Source organism: Periplaneta americana, chromosome 7, assembly GCF_040183065.1.
Source record: "Periplaneta americana isolate PAMFEO1 chromosome 7, P.americana_PAMFEO1_priV1, whole genome shotgun sequence".
Classification (NCBI taxonomy): domain Eukaryota; kingdom Metazoa; phylum Arthropoda; class Insecta; order Blattodea; family Blattidae; genus Periplaneta; species Periplaneta americana.
Genome location: NC_091123.1, coordinates 88,887,992 through 88,912,685, shown reverse-complemented (window position 1 = coordinate 88,912,685; position 24,694 = coordinate 88,887,992). Strand labels below are relative to the sequence as shown.

Here is a 24,694-nt window from a genome sequence, read left to right as displayed (position 1 = left end):
AGTGCCACATGTGCTGATAGTGCGTGGTAAGACATTTGAAGAAAGAAATTAGTAATTTATTCATTGTTAGATGCTCATGTATCTAATAAATTTGGAAGCTGAAAAAGTTGCAACTTGTCTTTCAGCGAAGATTGATAAGTATTTCGTGTATATTTTTTTTCTACTTAGAAATAAGTTTCAAAAGAAAGAATAGACTAAAACCCTTCCAGAACTTCATGATAGTAGGTGAGAAAAATTTTGAAACATTTATGCATTTGATGGCTGTCCCAGGGAAAATGTTTAGTCTCAACTCTGCAGCAGTGACAACTATTAATAAGCTTCTTCAATAGTGAGATCACTGATAAGAAAGATGATTCAAAGAGGACATTACAGTCATTTAAAATTCCGAAACTTGAAATTAAGACAATGTTCATGAGAATTCAGATTGAAAAGAAGCAGTGCTTCACCCACAGATTTTTTAAAAAGATCAAGTTCAGAGCCATAGTATCCAACTACAGCAAAAAAAAAAATCCAAACCAAATCTTGAATCAACAAAATGATTCAACCTATGAAGGGAACAATAGAGAATTTTACGTGTTCATCTCCTATGTCATACTAGTTTTTGAACATCCAAATATTCTTTACAATCTAGTGCTTCTCATATTCATTTGCTTCAATCCATTTTACTTGACGATAGTATCAAGATTTGTTAAGTCCAAAGCAATTAAAGAGGCAAATTCAATATTAGAAGTTGATTACCACAGTATAGTAAACCAAAAGCATTGTGCTGAAATGTTTATTGAAAATGCTACATCCAGTATCATGGAAAGCCTCAAGATTCCTTTAGAAAATGAGGTACTAATAAAGGCAGAGGTGGACAATATGGCATCAATTAGCGATGCTTCATTTACAGATGTTTAGTTTCTTGTTAAAAGATTCCTTGCAATTTTGAACATTAAGGGGAAAGATATGGACAAAGAACTGGGTGTGTTTTAGGTGCAGTTTTGCTCTTTGCAGATGGAAGATATTGAAGACATCAGTAAGGAAGAAAAGTTCAGTTGTATATTGAAAATATCAGTAAGAAAAAAATGTTCATTGGTCTTTGGTGGAGACCATCTGTGGAATGTGTAGTGCATATCACAAAACAAGACTATTGCTGTACTGACCTCAAAGCTGGCTGGTCCAATGAGAAGTCAGGGCGCAAAAGAAATGACATGAGATAGGAATTCTATGTGAACATTTGCCCTTTCACTTGCTAACTTGGGGAAGGGAAGTAAAAAGGCTTCACCCTCTCCAAGTGCCATCATGTTACTCTATTTAGGAAGAATGAAATCTGGAGATGACATTAAAGTATGATAAACTGTCAAGGTTGGTTAGGTGTTTTTTCAATGTCACATAATGCAGATTGTGAAAAGATCTTTAGCCGGTGGAAAAAACTAGGGCACAGTTCAGATTCTCTCTTTCTGATGCTATTCTGGAAAAAAATTGTTAACTTACAAATCTGTACAAAAGGGGAAGTGTTCTGAGTAAACTCTTGATGCCACATTTCTGAAGAAGGCTAAATCAGCATCTTTAATAAGTCTCAGATTTTTCTATTTTTCAAATTGCCAGGTATGTGTATATTATGATCATGATATGAAATTAAGAAAAATATATTGTAGAATAGCAAAAATGTCCATTTCGAGACTTTTCCACACAGCCTGTTTGTGTCTTTTAGGTATGAGTCATTTTTATTTGCTTATTCACACGAAATGTCTGTGTTTGCACTCGAAAGAATAACTCACGAAAATGTACAATTGTTGGATGTTAAATTAATCCCTCGGCGGAGAAGTAGACCTTCAACCCTCCTGATGGGGCTAGTACACAGGGAGTAATGATCATATGCTCTGAGATGGCATCCCCATCATGATCTTACCCTACAAGAGATTGGTAACCTCTTTAGGGGACATTATCTTACTCAAAGTCTCCAATATTGATTTGAGTGGAACGGATCTTATGGTCCATACCGTAATGCAGATGATGATGATGATGATGAATTAAAAATCTTCAGATTTTAGAGAGCAAAAGTGGCATTCTAGCTGCCAAGGCACACTTTTTTTACGCATTTAGTAGTATTTTAAATTGACATGCAAATCTCTTGATGTTTTACACATTTCATTTGATCTCAACACACAAAAGTAACATTTACTGCATAAGTGTGTGATCATCACACTCATCAGTGAATATCAAGTTAATGTTTCATCATTCCTTGCTGTCTAATAGAATTACATCATATGATTTGCAAATTTATTTTGAATTTATCGACAACTCCTACACTACTAACCTGGAGGGAAGGGAAGTTTCGGATAAATCGATTGAGACTGTAACAAGTCATGGGTCTAAAATGAAAAAGAATGATATCTTAATGTATGACTGTTACTGGAGCTTCTGTCAGCCATTAGGATTGTTGCATAATTATTTATGTCTTTGGGCTTGCACAAATAGTAAGCAAGAAGTTGTGTATATGTATATAATTTTAAATTGATGTGTGATATATTATCTGTTACATTGTTGATTCCGTATTTCTATCTTTGTAGCTTACTCGTTCCAAATTTGAAAGTCTAGTTGGAGATTTGATCAAGAAAACTGTATCTCCTTGCCAGAAAGCACTTTCAGATGCAGAAGTTAGCAAGTCTGATATTGGAGAAGTTTTACTCGTTGGAGGGATGACAAGAATGCCCAAAGTAAGTCTGAATTAACTTTCGTACCATTATTACTTCATATTTCATTATGATGAATAATTAGTAATATCTTTTTTATGATACTGTATATATTTTTTTATTTTAGAAATCTTCTCACCATTTGTGAGCTGCCATAAAGAACAAAGTGTACTTTAAGCGTATAAATATGATTAAAAGTTCATTGAACCATTGATTTTGTTTTGGAGAATGAAACTCCCACAAATCTAGAGCTGCAAATACATTTTTAGATTAGTAGAAATATACCAGTTTTAGAGTGAGATAAGTATTACGAAAAAGTAAAGAGCCAATAATCTTAGTTTCATTTCAAATATAGGTGATGCTTTAGTAGAGCATTTTTTCCTTCAAAAGCAGCTAAAATTACAATCGGAATAACAGATGTAGGTATTCCAAGCCTTTTAAACTACTTCTTCAAAGATGTTGTAGTCTGCATCTTTAAGGGCACTGATTATAATTGATAGTACTTGGTGATATCTAGTGTTTCGCTGAGCTTTGCTGTGCGGACAGGATCCCAGGATGTGTGCAAGAGTTTCAACCTTGTTGTGGCAATGCCTACAACAGTTGTCCTTAGATCTTCCCAGCACAGCACATACTGCTGAATTTATATAATTCTTTTATAAATTAATTTCTTGAAATAAATAGGCAGTGACATGATTTATTTCTCATTGCAGAATTTCATTATGTTGAAGTAACTAGTGTGATGACTTTTAAATTCATAGGTGAAACATTCTTTTATTTGCTTTTGAAATTATATTAATGTGGAGTGAAAACAGTCTTTGGAATTATTTGATGAATGCCAAATGTAACTTACACATTAGAAATTTGATTTTATACACACTATAGGAGTAACAGTCAGCTCGTCTGGCTGTGAAACCAGGTGGCCCGGGTTCGAATCCTGGTCGGGGCAAGTTATCTGGTTGAGGTTTTTTCTGGGGTTTTCCCTCAACCCAATACGAGCAAATGCTGGGTAACTTTCGGTGCTGGACCCCGGACTCATTTCACCGGCATTATCACCTTCATATCATTCAGATGCTAAATAACCTAGATGTTGATACAGCGTCGTAAAATGACGCGATAAAATAAATACACACTATATGCATATATACCTTGATCCATTATTTTTAGGGGAACAGGGAACAAAAACGATAAATACGGGATAATACCAGGAAACCATTAAAAATTACCATATTTACAGGTATATAATAGATGCCACAGAGTAATGGACACATCCCACTGTTACCTACAAAATTTAAGGGAGAAATACCCACATAATCGATGTATTTAATTTTTAATATAGTAATTATCTTAAATCATGTAAAATCATAATGAACATGTCTCATAATGTTTTATTCTTGTTTGCATTTTAAGTTATGCTGTATGTTATCTCTGTTTCATTTTGATACATACATACATGTATGCATGATCCTTCAGAATGATCTCCCCAATTTGAAACATAAATAAAAAGAGCAACATAGATCTTATTCAAAATTTTATTGTACCACCTTGCAGAAGAATGTTTGCAATTTTGACATCACTTTGTTTTAAAGATAATATCGTCCAAATGCTTGCACTCACGAGCTCTACACTCCTGATGAAATAGTGACTGTGCGTTCTTCTTTCTCAAAAAAATTTAGCCTTATTATTCCAAGTTGTGCAACAGCACACCAAACAGTAACATGCTCACTATGGAGGTTGTTGATGCATTTCTTTTTTGGGCCCAATACCGAAGGTTTAGTTTGTTGATACAGCCTGACAAATGAAAATGAGCATCACTACTGAGTACAGCAGAGTCACCTGGAATATTTTCCAATATGGTCTCGCAACCATCTTGGCTGTTTTGCTGAAGTTCCTGAATCACCATAACTTCGTAGGGATGGAACTTGTGAACTAGGTGTAAGATTCGACACTCCGATCAGATATTCCCAGTGCCAGAGCATGTTTAATGGCTGAACATTGTTTACATGTGGTAACAACATGCCTCGTTGCTGCGATATTTTCGGAAATTCGAACGTTGCGACTTCTACCAGACAATTTCTGCTTGAAAATTGAATCTTTTGTCTGAAATTTCTCACTCATAACAGTATTGTTTTCGTATCAGGAATTCTTTCGTGTCGACCTACTCTAAAATGGGTATGAAATTACCGTTGTGTTGCTATCACAGAGTCACCATTTTTTAAATATGCTTCATCAACATAAGCATGATGTTCACCTATCAGCACCATGATGATAACTGAAATGGCATGGCTTGTGCTGCTTAAAGATATATACCACTCAGTTGCAACTATCAAGAAACCTATGGGTGGCTAATTCAAACCATGGAGATTATTCTTCTGGACCCGCATATATATATATATATATATATATATATATATATATATATATATATATATATATATATATATATATATATATATAGAGACAGACACACACACACACACGCGAGGGTGGATTGGAAAGTAATGCACAATAATTTAAAATAAAAACGTTTAATAGGTAAACAAAAATAAAAAATACACAAATGAACTCACATCTTTTGGATACTTTTCTACATAGGCGCCAAGTTTCTTAACACATATCTGCATAAAACATGGTGTCTAATAAGTTTTTATCGAGTTCGTATCTTATTTATAAATATTTAAATGACATGATCAAGGTATATATTAAAAAGAGTGGGAAATAGAGGACACTCCTGCCTCACACCCTGGTTAATTTCTACTTTCTATCCCCCCTCGTTTATTTTTATATAAGTATTATCATACATACTTGAACTGTCCTTAGTTATGGTTGAGGATATTCTTCATTTATCATGATTTTAAACTGTTCTTCTCCACTAAATCACTGCATGGGCTCGGGTCAAGCTCTCAGGGGCTTGAGCCTTAAAGAAATGCAAAATCCCCCCCCCCCCCCGCAAATGATATACTGATTAAATAAATAATATGAAGATTTTCATGCATGCGCGATTAGATGTCCACTCGACACCTATTTGACAGTAGACTACCGGTATCATAAGTTATTGTTTAGTTCGACTTCAATTTCGTAACAGTATTTATCTTGTCTCTGCTCTATCCATAGACATATTTGTTTTATCTGAGAAACTCGGAGATTACTCTTGCTCATTCTCCTATTGGAGTGGTAAACTCTCACAGCTGCTTCTGACCCCTGTGGCCTTTGGCCTCTGGGCTCTGCTTTAAATGCTAGTTTTCGGATTTCGGGTCGGGCTTGGGTGATAATTATAAGGTAATCTTGGGTTTTGATTGGGTTCAGGTATGGTTCAGATCAGACGAAACCAGGCCTAAAAATTTCGACCTGTGTAGACACCTATTCTCAACCTACCATATCAAAAGCTTTCTCAAAATCGAAGTTGGTGTATTAAAATACATTCTGTCTTTTTGAACTAACGTGTGTCACAATAAATTTGCGATCACTACAAGATCTTTTTTGAAAATCTGTTGATTTCTGTCCAACTGTTATTACATTAAGTTTGACAAGTTTTAAAACTTCTTATTCATCAACTTGGGACTTACATTTTAGGTACAGTCTACAGTTCAAGAAATTTTTGGCCGTCAACCAAGTCGATCAGTAAACCCTGATGAGGCAGTAGCTGTTGGTGCTGCAGTGCAAGGTGGTGTTCTGGCTGGTGATGTCACAGATGTTTTGTTGCTAGATGTAACTCCTCTTTCCTTGGGTATAGAAACTCTTGGAGGTGTGTTTACAAGATTAATTTCAAGAAATACCACTATACCAACAAAGAAAAGCCAGGTGTGTGTTTGTTTTATTTTCTGGTAAATTGACTCTACAAATAAATTGTGTGCCAACTAACTAACATTCAATCTTTTTGCCATTTTGAATGGAGAATATCTCATAGATAAAAGTAATTATGTATGTTATGACTGGCGATTTTCTGATTTCTGTTTTTATTCTGAAGCTTGTTTGGTTCTGAAGCACATGAGGGGCATGGCAGGAGAATTGATAAACAGTTTTACATACACTACATATTAATAATTCTCATCTTTGGTTGAAGATTTTCTCTACTGCTGCTGATGGACAAACACAAGTGGAAATAAAAGTGCATCAAGGTGAACGTGAGATGGCTGGTGACAATAAGCTATTAGGACAATTCACATTGGTGGGCATCCCTCCTGCACCACGAGGAGTTCCACAGATTGAAGTGACATTTGACATTGATGCTAACGGAATTGTTCATGTTTCTGCACGAGATAAGGGCACAGGCAAAGAACAACAAAGTAAGTGTGTTATGTCATAAATTCTTGGTACTGGTGGTTCACTGGCATGGGGATTAGATTATCTACATTTTCCTTCTTGCCTCCCAGTATACAGTAGTCTGGCAATGTTGTCACTGCTAAGTCTTTTACATTTATCAGATTGCGAAAGTTCATTCTGTAAATGTATTGAATCAGGCATGGCCTATTCCATTCCTGAAGAAAGCATCTGCTCAATAATTTCTCAGCATATTTATATAGGTATGTTGCGTGTATTTTTTCTTTGTTCTTTCATAATTTTTTTTATATGTTTTCTTTTGTTATTATGAGGCAACTAGGCCAGGAGATAAAGGGGTAGGATGGCCACTTCCTTTCCCCCTCCACTGCATACATCACCAACTAGTTACATATTATACTAGTCAGACTTCAGCTGCATACAAACAGTTGTTCTTCATTTGACACATATCGTCAAGTGAGATGTACTGCCTGATAATAGATGTATATATCAGTCAGAACCTCAGTTGTTTTCTTTTATGGAACGTTATTTTATAATGTGAATTTTACTTGTGTAGTTTTGTTTTAGTTGAATGTTTCAGTGTTCTGTAATATACGAGGGTCCTACTGAAAGTCATGAGCAACCCATTGTTATAAATCTTAATTTTTATTTTTTAGACAAACCAGGTATATCATTTTAATCTACAGACTTTTCTGTCACTTATGAACACAGTCTGCATTTCTTTGTACACATTTTTCCCACCGTTCTGTAAGTTTGAAAACTCCCTTGCTGTAGAAGTCAGTTTCATCTTCCCGAAGACATTGATGCACTGCTTTCCGGATGTCTTCCAGCATCTCATAGTGTTGGCCTTGCAGCTGCTCCTTTACAGAACCGAAAAGATGGTAGTCGGAGGGTGCAAAGTCGGGGTTTGTAGGGAGAGTGCGGAAGAGTTTCCCACCCAAATGTTCTGATTTCCTCCACTGTGATACAATCAGTGTGAGGCCACGCATTATCGTGTTGCAGGATGTTCTTCTTTCCAGGGCGTTTCTCGTGCCTGCAATGCACAACAGAGCTTCAAAAGTGCCTGAATATAGTGGACAGCATTTATGGTCTGTCCAGGTTCAAGAAATTCAAAATGCATGCCAGAACTCATCAACTCTTTCCTTGTTGCATTCCATGGAGACAGTTTGAGGGCGACAGCTAGGAGGCTCATCTTGGATGCTCGTGTTCCCATCTTCGAAATGTTTCACCCATCTCCTAACACTGCTGGCTCCCATACACACATTTCCGTATCCACGCTGAATTCTGAGGTGAATTTCAGCAGTAGCTTTTTCTTCTTTAACAAGGAATTTAATGACAGCTCGCTGTCAAAATGAACCATCGTTATCGACCATTTTGCAAACATTGCCTGTGGTCACATGATAGAAGTTAATGACGCCACAATATGTCCATACATAGTGTGAAGTCTGTAGATTATGATCATATAATCCAGTGGCGGCTCATAAACATTTAATGCCTAGTGCCAGAGATAAGGATAAAAATAAACAGTAATAATAATGACATTATTATTGTTGTTGTTATTATTATTATTATTATTATTATTATTATTATTATTATTAATAAACTCTTCAAAATATATACAACTGCACACACAATCTAGACAAATTAGAGGGAAAATGCACACTTGTCAGTTAACAGACGAGCATTCCATCAATAATATAACGTAATTTAATTATTTACTTGGTTATTTAACGAAGCTGTGTCAACTACGAGATTATTTAGCGTCGATGGAATTTGTGATAATGATATGATATTTGGTGAGATGAGGCCGAGAATTCGCCATAGATTACCTGATATTTTCCTTATGATTGGGGAAAACCTAGGAAAAAACCAACCAGGTAATCAGTCCAAGCGGGAATCGAACCTGCGCCCAAGAGCAACTCCGGATCAGCAGGCAAATGCCTTAGCCGACAGAGCTACGTCAGTGGCTTGTAACGCAATAGTAGGAGGAGTTGAAACATCAGTAGTGTGGTAAACAATGATAGAAACATAGTCTATAATCATTAATTCACTTTTATTTGTACATGGTACACTTACAACATGCAGTCAAGCAACTCATTTTGAATGATTTTAGAAGTACCCTTAAATGCTGTTGACTTGGTTAAGTGCTCTTTTAACTATTTACGTCTTTATCTAACTCTGAACTGAAGTGAACTAATTCACGAAACATGCCCCTGTATTCTAAGTTGTCGGATTTATCGTACCTTGTTAATACTAAATCTGTTGCTGCCTAAAATTTTATACAATTTATTATTAAATTTAGAACATATATTCTGTTTTCTTCAACTTGCTCGTTGTGTTTTGCAATCGTGAGTCTGTAATGTAAGTTTAACTGAATTTCAATATTCTCTTTAACCAGCACAGACAAACTGAAGACATTAGTCATATGAATCTTTGATTTTTTGTGTTTTAGTTTATCCCTTAGCCCTTTTGACTAGTTACGTTCACCTCGGAACAGAACACATGGGAAACAGAAGAACATTTCTCCATATCTCATCCACACAACCAATTTTTTTATAGGCCTAATAAACATCCAAGTTGAATTTGCCAGATCTGTTAACTTTAGCACATTCCTGTTTTTGGTGAATATTTAAAGGCCGTGTAAGTAAATTATTGAACAGGAATTTAGTTTTCATAATATGTTAATATTGAAAGCCGAGATTTTAATAAAGTGATAATTGAATTAATTTCTTCACAACTTACATAACACGATAACACTTCACAGGTTTACAGTTTCGCACTACAGTTAGAAACATACTGAAATAAAAGCATTCTTAAACATAGTACTTAAAAAAAAAACCGGCAAGGATTTTATTATCTTATTTTTGCATCCTCACCGCTAAGAAACTTATTCCGACAAAGCGGGAGAACAGATAAGAGTGCGAGGTACGGGTGTGAGATAGTAAATGGGGTTGTATACAGCTACCCAAACATTTAAAAACGAAAGCGGTAAACTGTGCCTAGCACCTTTTAGAAGCTGAAATGGACTAGAGGAGATGAAAATTGCGTGCGCACCCCGATATATTTCTTATGGGATGTAGTGCCTGGCTCACATCCATGCTGCAAACACTGGTTACAACGTGGTTGGCAGCAGCGATAATATTGGTGGTAGAGTTTGCAAGCACAAGCGTAACTTGTTTCTCTTCGGTTTTGCGCGGAAAGTATGAATTCTCCTTTTTTCTCTTGTATTCTGGTAGTGCCATGGCATGATGGCACTGCCTCTAAAGCCGCCCCTGATATAATCGTTTTTGTTACATTATTGAAATTGAAATTATAGCAATGTTTTGCTCATGACTTTCAGTATGATCCTCTGTACAGATTTTAAAAAGAGACGAAGATGAAGTAAGAATTTATTTTATTTAGGAAAACTATTTATTTTTGTTTCGTTGTCAAAAATCACTTTATATGTAACTATAAATTATTTACTTCCTCATTACTCTCAGACTTTCTAAGATTTTAAAATACTAGTTACACATTTGAGATTCTTCAGAGCTTGTTGCAACACTTAAAAATAATTTCCTTTCTTTCCTCCAAACTTACCTGCATTCCATGACAAAGTATACTAATCAATTATAATATGAAGTATGATATTGAATTCAACAAATGCGATTGCAATTAGATATTAAAGAAACACTAGAGATAACAAAAGATGTCTAAAGAAAAAAAATTCTTAAAATTTAAGTGCACTGACGTGTTAGGCCTAATTAAGTTACAGTTCGGTATAAATGGTTCCTTAGGATAAGTGACCCCTTCAAGGTGGCTAACACAAAGTGTTCAGTCAACTCTGAGTTCCTGTAGCCTTCAGGAAACAGTGAGTTGCGAGTAGGATGAAACATTAAAAAAAAAAGAGAAAGAGAGAATTCATAAAAAAATTATCAGTTTCAAACCTATTGCATCTATAGCAGAATCTTATATTCATTTCAAAATAATTAGTTAAGCGTTAGTCATATATACTCAGGCCATTGTAACTTTGCACTTGACAGTCGTTATTTCCATTCGCAATCCTTCCTACGAAAAAGTAGTCTTCTGAACGAATCAGAACATAGTATTTTCTATCAGCTGTTATATAGAGCGCTGCTATGTTTCCAGTTTGTTGCATGCTGTGTTACATGGTTTTACTACCACATGCTTAATTTATGTGTTAGTGTTATAAAGTTGTAAATATATTCGTAATAGTGCTGTAAAATGATGCAAAAGAAACTGATGACTTACATAGTGACAATCCTTTGCATAGTCAGAGGTCAGAATTGGTGCGAGGACAGTAATAAAGAACGGATTTACATAATAATTACCATTTGAATTGACGGTACAGAATAGTAAACTCCGCGTAAGTTCAGTCACCTGTTGTGTAGTGATCATTGTGGCAGCATTGCATCTCTTGCTACCAACATTACACAAAGCTGTCAGGTGCAAGGTTACATTGTCTTAAGTATTATAAATTCTGTCACTTTGTGTTAATGTGATGTGTAGAGAGCGGAATTTAGGCAAAAACCTATTTCCCCCCCCCCCTTGATATATACAAGCTTGAGATTTAATATTTACATTTTTCATGAAAATACAGGTATAAATAAAGGATTTTTATTGTGCGTAAAAATGTCTATTTCGACATTAGTGTCTATTTTTAAGTTTTTTTTTTTTTAATTTGTGCATCATTTTTCGTAACTGTTTACTGTTTTTCTTAACATCCTTTACCGTTTACATTCCAAGATGGATAACAACTTTTTCCTAGCAGTGAACAACACAATAGGGAAGTACCTCCGGGACACCCCTTCTCATTCTTAGAATCCTTCAATCCTAAAATTCCAACTTTCAGTCGGCCTGGGTATAGCGCTGGCCTTCTGTGCTTGAGGTTGCGGGTTCGATCCCGGCCCAGGTCAGTGGCATTTAAGTGTGCTTAAATTCGACAGGCTCATGTCAGTAGATAGATTTACTGACATGTAAAAGAACTCCTGCGAGACATTATTATTATTATTATTATTATTATTATTATTATTATTATTATTATATCTTTCTCTGTCTGTCAGCAATTTAACAAAAACTCGCATTCTCTTACATTCCAAAACAGACCATTTGTAAGTTAGCAGTGAGTGACACAATAGCCACAATAGGTGCTGATGATCTACTGTGAAGCAAACTATGGAAATGTGATTGGTGAATGAAAAACACTTACAAGCAGAATGTCTTCATGTTGTGTATGCATGTGTACCCTTGTAAAATGTGAAATTTGTGGGTTTCTTTTAATCCTAGAATTTTGCATTAAATAAATGTTGAATCTTACATTAGTGACATTCTTTAACAAATTAAAAAAAAAAATTCTTATTTTATAGAGCCTAAATAAAGGAGTTCAAGAGCCTATTTTAGGTGCCTAAAGTGCCACCTTTTAGAGCCTAAAATTCTGTTCTCTAGTGATGTGTGCTATTTGAAAGTTTCTACTTTGAGTAAGATTATGTTTTTCATCATTATTGATTTGATTTTATATCGCTTTTTGTATTGTTTTCATTTGTAGTTGTCATTCAGTCTTCTGGTGGTTTAAGCAAGGATGAAATTGAAAATATGGTGCGTAATGCAGAAACTTATGCAGCTCAAGATAAGGTAAAGAAAGAACGTGTTGAGGCAGTAAATCAAGCTGAAGGTATAATCCATGATACAGAATCAAAAATGAATGAATTTAAGGACCAGCTACCTACTGAAGAGGTGAGTAAATTTCTTATTTACACATATTTTCTGTAGGACAATATAGTATGACCAGGACCTGGATTTTGACCTGAATTTTCTAACTTCCAGTAATAACTTGCTGAGCATGCACAGTATGTTATAACTGGAACTTGAAAAATTGAGGTGGCCCAGATTTTGTTTCTGGGTCTGTACATTGAAGAGCTACTTTCAACATATATTGGGTTAGTACAAAAGAAATAGACATTTTCAATATTATATGAAACAAAAATTATGTGTGATGTCTACATTCATTTTGTGCTATTAGATTGAAGAATTGTAGAAGTTTTGATAAGAGACATTGTTGGTATTACTGCATTGATTGTTACTCTGATGCAAACATAATAGCTAAGATGGCTATTTGTGTTATCAACATGCATTTTGCGCTGTTAGGTTGAGGAACTGTCTTAACTGCATAGGGAAAGGGGGAACTCCAGCTTCCAACAGGACTGGCATCAGGGTGTTACATTGAAATGCCTCTATAACGAACTCGAGGCGGTTCTGTAATTATTTTTGTTATAGTGAAATTTCGTTAAACCGAAAATTGATTAAATTTTCCTACAAATTGTGTCCCATATGAAATAACAGATACTGTACCTGGGTTAGTTTATACTGTGTCAGTCTTACTAATAAACCGTGTATAGTTTTTATACGAAACTTATGCAGAGTTGAGACAGAAAACGTTACTAATAAACCGTGAATAAGCTATGGACTTATAAACAGGCTGTAACTATACAATGGGAATTGCTTTGCAGTAGTTATATACACGAAACCCCTTGTTTAAGCGTTGTAATAGGGAAAAAAATGGCCGCCCCTTTAACAGCTGTTTGTATCGACTGTCATTTTATGATGATGGTTACCTTGTAACCACAGAAGAACAAACCAAAGATCATAGAATTATTAGAATAATATTGCTGTAGCTTGTACTCTTTGACCAAAATGTAGTCTGGTAATCGATTAGAGCCAGTTGTACTATCGATATTTAACACGCCACACTAGAGCGCTCTACCGGATCCAGTCGAGAACCTCAGATATTCTATTACCTTTCATAACGAAGTAATGACAAAACTATGACGTAGCTGTGTAACAGTTATACTGTTATACACGACGTATGTAGTGATTATTAGTAAGGAATTTACACATGACTTATAAACGAGCTACTCATTGTATAAGTATAAGACAGTTAAACGTCTGTATATAGAGTTTTTATTAGTAAGACCGTATATCCATAGCATATTTCAACTTCAATAAGAATTGGTACCATAATGATAATTATGCATATTCGACAACTGAATAATTATTCTTGCATATTTTACAATAGGCTTTACTTCGCTTTTCTTCTCTACTCTGTCTTCTTCAATGATTTTTCTTTCCTCGTCTAGTGAACACTGCTTTCTTGTCTTTTTTTTTCTGCTATACCTGCTTATTCACTTCTTCTCTGAACAATGTTTAGGAACAAACTGCCTTCGAAAGTTCGATTTTATTAAACCGTTTCATTTAAATATAAATTCAAACCACAACAATTATGTCTGCGGAAGTGCATTCAGAAAACTCACTGAAACCAAGAGTGACTGATGCCCAGCGGTAACTCATTAATTTTATTTTCTTTCGAATGTATTTTAAGTAATTTTTAACTGCTTATTAGGGCTAATTTCGCTAAAATAACATTTTTTTTTGTAGCAGGATGAATTATTATTACTTATGTGTTCCTTAAACTGTACATTTTTAACATGTAAATTAATAGTAAAATGACTAGGACTAAAAAATTACTTCGTTATTCTGAAAAATTCATAATTGCGGCATTCATAATAGTGGCATTTTACTGTATAAATTATTTGGATGAAACACTTCCACAGAGCTGGATTGGCTGTGCAACAGATGACAACTGCGCTTTCGCATTATGGCCACCAAGGAGCCCCCAATCTCACACTGTGCGACTTTTTGGGGGGAGGGGGGGATTTGTGAAAAATATTTACTTTTCCTGGTGGTTTAGATGAGTTGAAACAACACATCACAAATGCTGTGGCTAGTGTCGATGCAGGTATGTTACACCGGGTTTGAGATGAACTAAACTATCTCTATGATGTGTGCCATGTAACAAAAGGAGCACATATTGAACAGTTGTGAATTCCTAAACGAAACTTGAAGAATTACTTTATAAAACAGTATAAATTGATTCGTGGTAACTTTAATAGTTTTGTATTTATAAACATTGAAAGTGTTTATTTCTTTTGTACTAACCCTGTATATAGATGTAATGGCACTAAATTGCTAGAAATGAATGTTATACACCCGAGGACTTACATTCGCACAGATGCACTTACAACAAGACTGAAATATGGATTTTAACTATACACTTGTACCTGCTCTAGAAGCTGCACAGCCTTTCTTTTGTAAGAGATGCCTCATACTGAAAAAATACAATTATTTACCCTGTTGTCAAAATAAAATGATGTGTCGTAAAATGTCTAAATATCACAAAATCACCGATTTTTGTGAAGCATTAATTTTCCATGTAAAAGAAAGTAAAAACATGTTTTACATGTTACTTGTCAAATCCTTTACAGAAAACATTTTTTTAATTAAAATAAACAGTCCTGGAGCTTATGAATACAGTTAATGTCATCCTTTAAGTACCAGCAAAAAATTTCTTAAATAATTGTTCAAAATGATTAACAGATTTTTTAAGCTAATGTAAAATGAAGTGTAAAGGTGAGTGACATTTGTCACACCCATTGCAGTGCAAACAAAATATACCGATAAAATGAAAATCGTCAGAGCAATAATGATGAAAATTGAAATTAGTCTAATAAAGACTGTGAAGATGATGTGGTGAGAATGGAACATCCAAAAAATCTATTTAAGTTTTTAAAAAATTCTAAAACTGTGTACATGTCACATTTGTTACAAAAGAATGGCTGTGCACCTTTCACCCATAAAAAATCTGCTCAGTGACAATTACAACAGCTACCCTTTCCACACCACATAACCCTTCCCAAATTAGCTCTTGTAGGAATGCGATTTTTCCAGAAATACAAGTAAAGTGTGTACAAAGTTACTCTTATTTCTCAGTTTGATAACTAAGTGAAACTTCTGATGTTTGAGTATTTATGCTGATTAATAGCTCCGATAATATTCAAATGTGTTAATATACTCAATGTAAATGCATGAAAATGACGTAAAATTAAAAAAAAAAAGAGCGTAAAATGACAAAACATGAACTAATAAATATGCATATTTATAATCTTGAAACCATGATCAGGATTTATGTACAAGTTAGTAATGTATGACTCATCATTTGAAAGATATGTTATCAAATCCAGGCTCGTTATAACTTTATATATGTAACTGTTGTATGTTGTAATGTTAGATATATTAATTAATTCATTAACATAATATGTCTCTCAAGTTCAATTTTATGAATTGTATTTTCAGTGCGACAAACTAAGAGAGCAAATAGCACAGGTACGAGATGTTGTATCAAAGAAGGATGAAACCAGTCCTGAAGAAATTCGCAAGTTAACAGGTTCATTACAGCAGGCTTCATTAAAACTGTTTGAGATGGCATATAAAAAGGTAACAAAATACTTTGTTAATTAGTACTTTTATTTTAATTCTTACGATGTGTTTTTGGTTACACTATCACGGGTCTAAAGAAGTGAATATTTTATATTACAAGTAGCAGTCACAATAATTAACTAAAATAATCATGTACACAGTGTAAAAGGAGGTTTACAGTAGAACCCCTGTTATCCGTGGCAGGGAAGGGGGTGGGTTGAACAGTTAATCGAAAAAATCAGATAATCCGTAAATTTAGTGAATAATGCTTACACTTACGTAATTTCGTATTGAACACGCTAGGTTGTGGATCAGAAGTTCACTGATGTCTGTTGTTAAAACGGGATTTTAAGGGACAAGGAAATTTCTTGTGATGGCTGTCTGTGGAAAGTTAGATATAGTGGCAGTCTCGTATTGTAGATTTATATATATATATATATATATATCTCATCCTTGATTTTTATTAAATTGCACATGGTTGTGACTCCAGTCTCGTATTCTGAGATGAGCCCCAGTTTCTCATTCCCAAAACCACTCAGTTATTAGCACTTCTTTATACTTAGCACAACATGATTTCTTTTGATACACATGGAAGACATTTTATATAGAAGTTATACAGTACGGCAACTCGAACAGCAGACCATACTGTGTAAGGGTAAAGTCTTGTAATAACCCTCTCTAGAAAAAATAACTTGCTAATATAATGTACAGAAACATACTCCTTATATTTCTGTAGGAAAAAAAAAAGCGAGAGAAAGACAGATAATCCACCAATCGGTTTTTAGAGTGATGGATAATTGGGATTCTGCTGTATTACAATTTTATGAAGTAGTGGTAACTGTAGTGTGTCACTAATGTTATGTAAATAAAATATGGACCCTTGATTTAGTATTGTCTATTAAAAGAAATTATATATCACCAATTTCACTGACATAGATAATGCACAGTTGATATACGTAACTTCATTAAATAGCCAAATAAATAGAAAGATGGCTCATGTATATTTAAAAAATGCCACTATACAGTGTTTGTTATTTGTAGTGTCACAGTCATTCTACAGAGTGGTGCATGATAAAGTAGTCCAGATCCATGGCATAGTGTAAATACTGAATAATACAGAAAATTGTTGTTGAAATCACTCACCAACATATGTTTAAACTGTCCCCCCCCCCTCCTGTTACTTAATTGTATTGTATGCTGATTTGTAAGATCAGGAGAATGTGGCAGCCACAAGTTCTTTACCAGCTATTTGTTCCTCAGGGAAGACTTTTATGGCCTTGCTACAGGGACATCTATCTGAGAAGTGTGGCATGTCACTCCTTCCTAAGCAGTTCAATCTTCTCTCTTCAGCGACTTTAGCACAGAAGTCTTAAAATATTCATGTAGACTTCATGTTGATGGTAATATCATACAGTCACGAAGCTTGAGGTAATTTTTTTGCATTTCTTGCAATACAGCGCTCCAAGCAGTTAGCAACTGAGAATACTAGGAACAATAGACTGTGTCGGTACTATTTTGCATTGTCTGTGATGAGGCAATGATAGCAATCCTAGTGGCTAGCAACTAATGTTCAGCTGTCATTGGATGCATATTCCCTACGTATTGAGCTTCATGACTGTATGTACTAAACTGTGGTAATATCAAAAATGGCTGGGAAGATGAAACCACATATCATCACTTATTATGTACTGAAACTAGTCTTAATGCGATGCTATTCAAAATCTACATGCAGTACTGTACTTCTTGGTGCTTGTTGCCATCTTTCAAGCAATGCATAACTGTCACACGATACATCTTCAGCTGAATCTCTTCAGCACATGTTGACATGTCCTCTGCTTAAATGTGGTTGCTGCGCCAATTTGCATGTTAACTTCTTCAGACTTTGTGTAATCCTTTGGTAAATGTCGTCAATACCTTTGGCATGCAAACTGTAAGGACTTTTTATTTTGAGGTGTTATGCACAGACCTCGTAGCCCATCACATCTTAACAAGTGTTTGTGTGGTTTTCTATGCCAGTATGCCTCTATCCACTCATGTACTCTTCTACAGTCACCACTGTTCCGTCCTAAAAAATTCTGCAGGTTTCCTTAATGAACCCATTATCATGTACTCTTTTACAACCACCATTGTTCCCTATATTGAGTACATGACCACGAACTATGCAGGATACATGTCCACTCAATGCAATGTTGGACTTGATTGATGTGAGAGTAGAAAAATACTGGAAGCAGACTGTTGACTAGCTATTTACTCACTCAAAGTGATGTACTGACACCAGAGACTCAAATAGCATTCCAAGCAGTTAAAATATCAGGACATATGCAAATAAGAAGCAAACTACTTTTTGTTGTGCCACTCTGTTATGTGAATAGTTGGTCTTCTTTTGTAAATGAATTTATTTTCACTTCTCTGTTATTAGCATTATCCCTTTGGCTGTTATGGACGTAGAAAATACATGTGCAAGCTGGCTGTGATAGACATAGTCTTTATGCAACTAACAATGTGAACAGAGAATGATTATTTTACAAGAAAATGTTTCATAAATTTATTTTTTAAATATCCCTTGAGTGTGATTATAATATAAACTTACCTCTAAATGTTGTATCGAGTATGATAAAGTTCGAATCAGGGTTGGAAACCTGTGGCACACATGATACACAATTTTTTGCGGATTCTATTAGACTTATAAACGAAACACCTACAGGCTGCATATTTCTTTTTTTTGTGTGGCGAGGATTCGGATGGGAAAATGTGTTTCTTTTAGATGGAGCCAGTCAGAAGTGTAAGTAAGACATCTTTTTCCATGAATTCAGGACTTTCCATATGACGAGGCTGTTGTATAGCGTAATATCCATCATGTGCAAAAACAATTTCTTGTACCATTTTATTGTTTTACACAAAGATGCATAGGCCTGTCCACCAAGTTCAAGGTCCCATATACATATTGTATTTGTGCTGTATGTCAGGTTTGAACTGTGGGCTCTTCTTTCCTGTTCCTACCTAAATATGAAGTTCTTCCCTGACCCAGCAGCAAGTCTGCAAGGTGCATTACTAGTGTGTCAGAAAGTCCCAAATCTTTATTACCTATATTTTCTGTGTCTTTTCCTGTGTACACGATACTATTATATAGGTATCCAGTGCTACTTTCACAAAAGTTGAATGTTTTTATACCAAACCTAGCATGTTTGGTCGGAATAAATTGCTTCCAGCCAAGTTGGCCCTTCAGTAACATAAGACTTTCGTCCACAGTAATTTTTTGACCAGGACGGTATGCTTCTTTGAATTTATTTATTAGGTGGTCAAAAACCTGTAGGATTTTTCGAAATTGACCTGAATTTATTTTCAGACATATGTTTGGGGGGGGGGGGGGAAAGCGTGGCAACCATTTCATTAGTGGACCAATACATTTCAATGTTAGGCTTGCAAATTACCCACATAAGTATTATCAAGCCAAAGAAATGCAGTATGTTATCGCTTGTAATATCTTTTCACAAATGAATTCTACTTTTTGGTAATAATTTATTCTACGAGACATGTTCCTCTTTTACCCTGTTATGATAGGAATTTGTCTCTGCTGTTATCAATTTGATCAACTCATCATTGAAGTGTACAAATATGTCTACTGGTTGGCTATTATTATTTAGCCCTGTGTCTGATTGAAGCCCACTAACAGAATCTACAAAAGAGTGATGTACCATGTTACTGCCATTTCGTGCTTTCCATAGTGCTTCCTCACCCCTAGGTCCCACAGGCATCACGCCATCATTACTGTTCTTCAATGTCTTATCATTGAAGTTATAGTTGAAATCACTATCTGCATCTAAACTTCTTCCACATCCTTTGCTGTCAAATTTTCTGCATGCACACATTTCCCACTTTGCAGATTACTATCACTCAAAGCCATGTCCCTGTGTTATATGACACAATGGAATGTAAGCAGGCATTTGTAACTATTTTTAGAACTACTAAATAGCAAGGCTGTGCGAGATCAGTGAAAGAAAATGTTGTCCTAAGCTCCCCTCTATATGATACAATATAACTGTATCCTTCTCACTCTGAACATACACTCTTGGCTAAAGTACAGTCAAGGGTACATGAAAAGTTGATCACATTCATAAGAAAATGACTTCACATACATCAGAGGTTCTTCTAGAAACGAATTGAAAACCATTTTGTGATATATACTCGTTACTCTTATCACATAGAAGAAGAATGTTTAATCAATTTGCAATGAAAAAATCTGGTAACACATCACATTTTATTCCATGGAAAAATATTGAAATTTGGAGGACATTCAAGCATTTTTCTATATCCACCCTGTTTTTAAATGCTACACAGGGTTTAAATCCCTGTTCAACGTACTGGTGGTGTGGGAATTTAATGATCATCAGTTAGAGGCTATTCTTCACCATTGTGTTTACATTCGACAATAAAGAGATATTTTGCTGGAATGTTAATTAAATGTGTACAGCTTATATGGTTAAAAATTGCACCATTCAAATTCTTTTTGTCACAGATGGCTGCTGAGAGGGAAAGCAGCGGTACTGAGTCTTCAAGTCAGGAAGGTCAAACAACTGAAGAAAAACAAGAACAAAAGAAAGAAGAAAAGAACTGAAGCCTTAGTGTACAATTTGTAAATGTTTATGTTGTAGCTATTGTTATGGACTTCTAAAAACAGATAACTTTAACAATTTAAAGCATTCGTGTAAAATATTTGTCAGAAGAAATTCACATATGAAAGAGTTTTATTTGCATCCAATAAATTATGAAAAGTGGAAGTAGTTCACAATCAATATCTAATTTCAGTATGCAACACAGATTTACTTTTTCATGGCTAAAGAAGAACACTTGAGACTGAGCAGTTTGTTCTATGTATATAAGGGTGTGTGAGTATATGTGAGTGTAATTTAGAAAATTGCTGCCTCACAAAATGTTACATTGAACCTAACATCAAATTCGCAGTGAATTCTTTGAAAGAATGTAACTGTCTCCAATTGTTTTCAAAGTGAAGTACCGGTAATATTTAGATATCTACAGATACGTACAGTTGTGCTTGTCCTTAGTCTCGGACAAAATGAGTTAGTGTGAATGAAATGTATGGATGTGTAAATGCGTGTATGAACTACAGAGTTCAGCATCTTTATTTCGAGAATAATTATTTGTAAGGTTGAAAGTTACCTTCTTTATACTTGTTTCACACTTGTTAATGTAATGTTTCTAGATAAATAAAAAAAAGTTCCGAAAAATATTTTCCTTTTTATTGCATATACTACAATATTATCCTCGTTTTAATAATTGAAATTCTCTCACTAATGTATACATTTTTAGTGGATACCATTATATATCAGAATTTGTGGTAGGGAATTAATTTAATCCAAAGAAAGTTTGGGGATAAAATAATCTTATAACAAGAAGCAGTGATCTTTTTTTCTAAGATATTGAAATATGTAGTAATATGTGCACGTGTTGCTTCTTAATTGGTGCCTTTAGTATAAAGAAACTTTTTCGAGGTATTTATAACCATTGATTGAAATCTCTTTACATGACAGGAAAGGGTTGAAGATAAGATTTTAAAGATATCAGAATTGAACACACTGCATTTTTAGTCTCCATCAAGAATTGCTTTCGACTAAGAATAATTGATAAAAACAAATTTATTGTAATACCGTAAAGTTTTTTAATTAAAAATACATGAAAATCTGGCTGTGAAACTTAATTCTAGAAATGATGTCCTTTTGATATGCTGTATTTGAGAACAGAAGAAAAGGTCCCATTGAAGTCTAAAGGCCTATGCTTAATATATGTCATATGAATATCGAATATGTTGATCAAAATTGTAATGAACCTTAATGAACACAGAGGCTAAACTACTTTCAGATAATAGACATTTAATTATCCAGGAACAAGAGCTACTAGTATAGATTGAGGAGTTGGTTTCAAATCATTTCTATGAAGGGATTAAAAATAAAAACGTGGTTTTAAGTGTAATTACCATGTACAGGTATAGAATTAAAATTTGGAGCAAGTCTTGATAGAAGTCCACCTGTATGTAGGCAACAATTTCACACTACTGTTCACAAGTAGTATATATACAGGGACTCTTGTTTACTGCACATGCGCAGTGTGTTGTAAGTGAAATACAATAAGGGAGCTCCAAATTTTATTTCCATATCTGAACATAATGTATCTTAGCTATACTTACAGCTTGAAGATATTGTAGAACTCTATTATTATTATTATTATTATTATTATTATTATTATACCTTGAGTATATTCATAAAAATGTGATGTAGAAAATTTGCCTCCCATTCTTTTTTTAACCAGTTTTTTATGAACTGCAAGTTATCTAGCTTCGGGAAATTGGTGAAATGGTATTTTGTAAAGTTGAAGGATTCGCCATGACATTACCTGACATTCGTCGTATATTTGGGGAAAACTCCAGAAAAAAAAACCAATAAGGCAACCAGTCCGAGAGAAATTCGAATTCACGTCTAAGATCTCTTTTGGAGAGAAGGAAGAGGGACAAGTGAGAAGATCTCATTGTGTACTTAATGGTATGCATTTGGTTTTACGGATAATGAATGACCTATATGCGTTTAATGTTCCAATAAGCTGTGATATCTCCACTGTCATTGTATACAAGACATAGTAGGTAATTATAAAGCACGGGGCATTGAAGCATTCGTGGAGGGAGAATGATGCACTCTGCTTACTTTGTGGAATCAACACCAGTCAGTTTATAACGGACAGGTAGTAGTCTGTTTCTTGTTTTTGTTTTCATGAAGTTCACTGCTCCACTGTAGCCTCAGAATGGCATAGACTCAAAAGATACAAAATTAACTCAGACAGAGTCACAGTTGGGGTTTTTCTCAGCGAGGGCTGGCCTAGGAACGAGAGGGGGGGGGGGGGGGGAGGAACCTGACTTTGCAGCGAACCTTAGTGTAGTCAGGCAGTGTGGGTTTGGGAATGCACCTGGCTTGAGAGCGCAATAGATCGTAACAGGTCAGGTCACAGTGCTGGGCCATAGTGCCCCCTTCCTGTAAATTTCATTTCATTCCAACCCGATTAGAAGACTTTCAATCAAGTATGTTCTCATCTAAACTTCTGGCGAGAGTTATGGGCACATTAAGCGCACGCTTGCACCCAAGGGGATCATTTGACTAGGCTGGTCTATGTTATAGCCAGTGGTGTCATTCAGCCAGTCTGCCCGAACCACTTGTTAAATTTGTCGCAGTTTATACAACTGCTTCTTAAATTTTGCAAGTTAAAAAAAATTAGCTTTTTTTTTAAAGAAAGGAAGAATGTTAATTCAACACAAAACTCTGTAGCCTTTTAATATTGTGTAAACAGAATGCAAAAAATAAACGACAATACAGTTCGAAGTGGTGATAGTATATTGCTTTGCTATTTCCCATCCATGTGTGTTAAGCAATCAGGACATGAATATGATGATAATCTAAACATCAAGAGGAAAACAAACTACATGATGATTCATTGACTATGATTCAAGGCAGCGTAATTTAAAAATTGTAACATGTCGCACTGGTAAATAATTTATTTTGCCAAAGATAGTTGCACCTTTGCAGGGTCTATTGAAAACATTATTCCAGGCCTTATCTTCACAAAGAAGTTCTCCAGAATTTATAGTGGTTAATATTTATTTATTTAGATGGGAAGATAATATTAAAATGGATTTGAGGGAGGTGAGATATGATGGTAGAAACTGGATTAATCTTGCTCAGGATAGAGATCAATGGTGGGCTTATGTGAGGGCGGCAATGAACCTCCGGGTTCCTTAAAAGTCAATAAGTAAGTAATATTTATTTATTTGTCTAATGGCTAGTACATGATATTTACTGTCATTGACTGAGGGAAAAACAAGAAAGTGGTGAACAAAACTACAGAATTTAGTAATCAAAAACATTCGGGCTCTGGCTTCCCAGTAGCAGATGACTTCCTTGGAGGATTTCACAGCAGGGCATTTTGCAAGATGTTGTCTATCCATGTTTTCCGTTGATGGCATAAAATGCAGGATGCTGATGGCAGGATGCCAAGACGATTGAGGTGTTTACCCAGGATGTCATGTTCAGTGTTAAGGCGAAAGCTTGCAACTGCTGATCTTCTGGGTTCAGGAGGTATATCCTTCAGTAATTTCCTACGTTGTTGCAAAATGTTTATGTCCACTTCTTGTTTGGTGATTATTTTTTTGTAGTTGCTTGATATATTGTTTTACTGAAAAATAGTGGTTAATATAATTTATTATATACTTTATCTCTATTAAAATTTAAAAATTAGAACCTTGGGGCGACAGCCTATGAAGAACCACGGCTGACAAGCTGGCTGCTGGCTCACATCCACATCCCTCGGCAAAGATGAACGATCATCCAACTAGTATGGAGTTATTGTGTGGTTATCACGAAGACACACCCTCC

General features: G+C 35.0%; 1 protein-coding gene across 1 annotated transcript in view; it reads left to right on the top strand.

The window, feature by feature from the left end:
- Positions 1-20,879, top strand: part of Hsc70-5 (Heat shock protein 70 cognate 5) — a 66,033-nt gene extending 45,154 nt beyond the window's left edge. Inside the window, exons 9-14 of the mRNA XM_069831016.1 lie at positions 2,556-2,702; positions 6,249-6,476; positions 6,739-6,961; positions 12,499-12,686; positions 16,140-16,280; positions 20,779-20,879. Of these exons, the coding sequence (XP_069687117.1) occupies positions 2,556-2,702; positions 6,249-6,476; positions 6,739-6,961; positions 12,499-12,686; positions 16,140-16,280; positions 20,779-20,877 (1,026 nt within the window). The 3' untranslated portion in view covers positions 20,878-20,879. The remainder of the gene's footprint in view (positions 1-2,555; positions 2,703-6,248; positions 6,477-6,738; positions 6,962-12,498; positions 12,687-16,139; positions 16,281-20,778) is intronic.
- The last annotated feature ends 3,815 nt before the right edge of the window (positions 20,880-24,694 follow it).